Raw genomic sequence first — 1,412 nt, 5'->3', positions numbered from 1 at the left:
GGGCTACGACGAGCACTTTTCCTTCGCCAAGCTGCGCGAGGCGTGCGCGCACCTGCGCGATCCCGACTGTCTGCTCGTGGCCACCGATCGGGACCCGTGGCACCCGCTCAGCGACGGCAGCCGGACTCCTGGTGAGCGCGAGGGTGGGCGGACGACCTGGGCTTTCACCTCCCTGCCTGCAGGTGAGGGTCGGGGAAGGGGCGTCTCCAGGTGACAGGCAGGGGACTGGAGGATTGCTAGCGCAGCTACAACCCAGAAAGAGCCCAAGGTGCTTTCGTGTCAAGGTCTGGTCATTCTTGCAGCTGCCACACGGTGAGGGGCAGCAGTGGTGTCCTCGTTTGATAGATACGGAGTCCAGGTACCCCTACTCCCAGCCCTATCCTTCCTGAAGCAGCCCCAAGGAATCCTGTCATTTTGTCTCACCCGCGATTGGGGTGAGGTCGGAGATTTGAGGACAAAACCTGGCAGGATCATCTTGCTTTGGGAGAGTTGGGACACGCTGTCCAGGGGCAGGTATGCAGGAGCACAGGAGGTGGTTGGAGTTTGACCTGAGTCCAGCTCCAGTCCAGGGCTCTGTAATCTCTTCGGTTACATAACCTCAGATCGTCTCCCCTGGCTGTGAAATGGGAATGCTAACCATGCCAGTTTCATCGGAGTGAATATTGATCTGTGCGCATAGGTGCTCAGATGATGTAAGTTGTATCCAGAGCTGTCAGGTCACAGCATTCCCATATCTGTTCTTATTTACTTTCCAAATTATTCTGGAGATGGGGGTTATTGTCCCATTTCTCAGTTAAAGGAACTGAGGCTCAGAGATGGGGAGTGAGCTGCCCAGGAGTTCAGGGAACTAGAACTTGGATCTTGTGGCCACCCAGCACCCACCCGCTCCATCCAAGGCCCTCTTCACTGCTGTCATCTGGGTGTTCAGACCTGCAGGGGAGGCAGGAGCAGGCGCAGGGTCCTGCATCTTGGAAGGTTCCAGTTAAATGGTAGCGGAGGCTAACTGATAGTAGTGAGTGTGTGGACAAGTCAGTACCCCGGTCAGTCAGTAGGCTGAGGGCAGGGACAGCTCTCCCATCACCTCCTCCTTGCTGGTGACTGACCCAGGCAGTTGTTGGTACCAAATCCTGGCGGGGCAAGGGTGGTACTCATTGAGGGTGTGTGTTATGATGGGGTGGCAGGGAGGGCCTGGAGCTTAGGGGTCTGGGAAGGCTTCCTAGAGGAGACATCTTGCAGAACAGGGCGGCGCTAGGGGAGGAAACATGGACTAGGGCTTGGGCCGTGGCAGAACCAGTTCCAAGCTGGGGATCTGTAGCTCTAGACCTGTCCTGTCTTGGTTGCACAACTACTTGCTGCATGGCCACGTCAGCCTCAGTTTTCCCATAAATCCAAGGTGAGCCCCCCTCTCCGCG

General features: G+C 57.1%; 1 protein-coding gene across 1 annotated transcript in view; it reads left to right on the top strand.

Moving 5' to 3' along the window:
- Position 1: 1 nt before the first annotated feature.
- The window catches only part of PDXP (pyridoxal (pyridoxine, vitamin B6) phosphatase), a gene marked incomplete at its 5' end in the record, with an annotated part of 4,917 nt that continues 3,506 nt past the window's right edge, over positions 2-1,412 (top strand). The window contains one exon of the mRNA XM_014530797.1: positions 2-182. Coding sequence (XP_014386283.1) covers positions 2-182 — 181 coding nt within the window. The remainder of the gene's footprint in view (positions 183-1,412) is intronic.

Source organism: Myotis brandtii, unplaced genomic scaffold (assembly GCF_000412655.1).
Source record: "Myotis brandtii unplaced genomic scaffold, ASM41265v1 scaffold78, whole genome shotgun sequence".
NCBI classification, from domain to species: Eukaryota; Metazoa; Chordata; class Mammalia; order Chiroptera; family Vespertilionidae; genus Myotis; species Myotis brandtii.
Note: the sequence above shows the minus strand (reverse complement) of the source record. Positions and strands in the feature narration are given on the sequence as shown.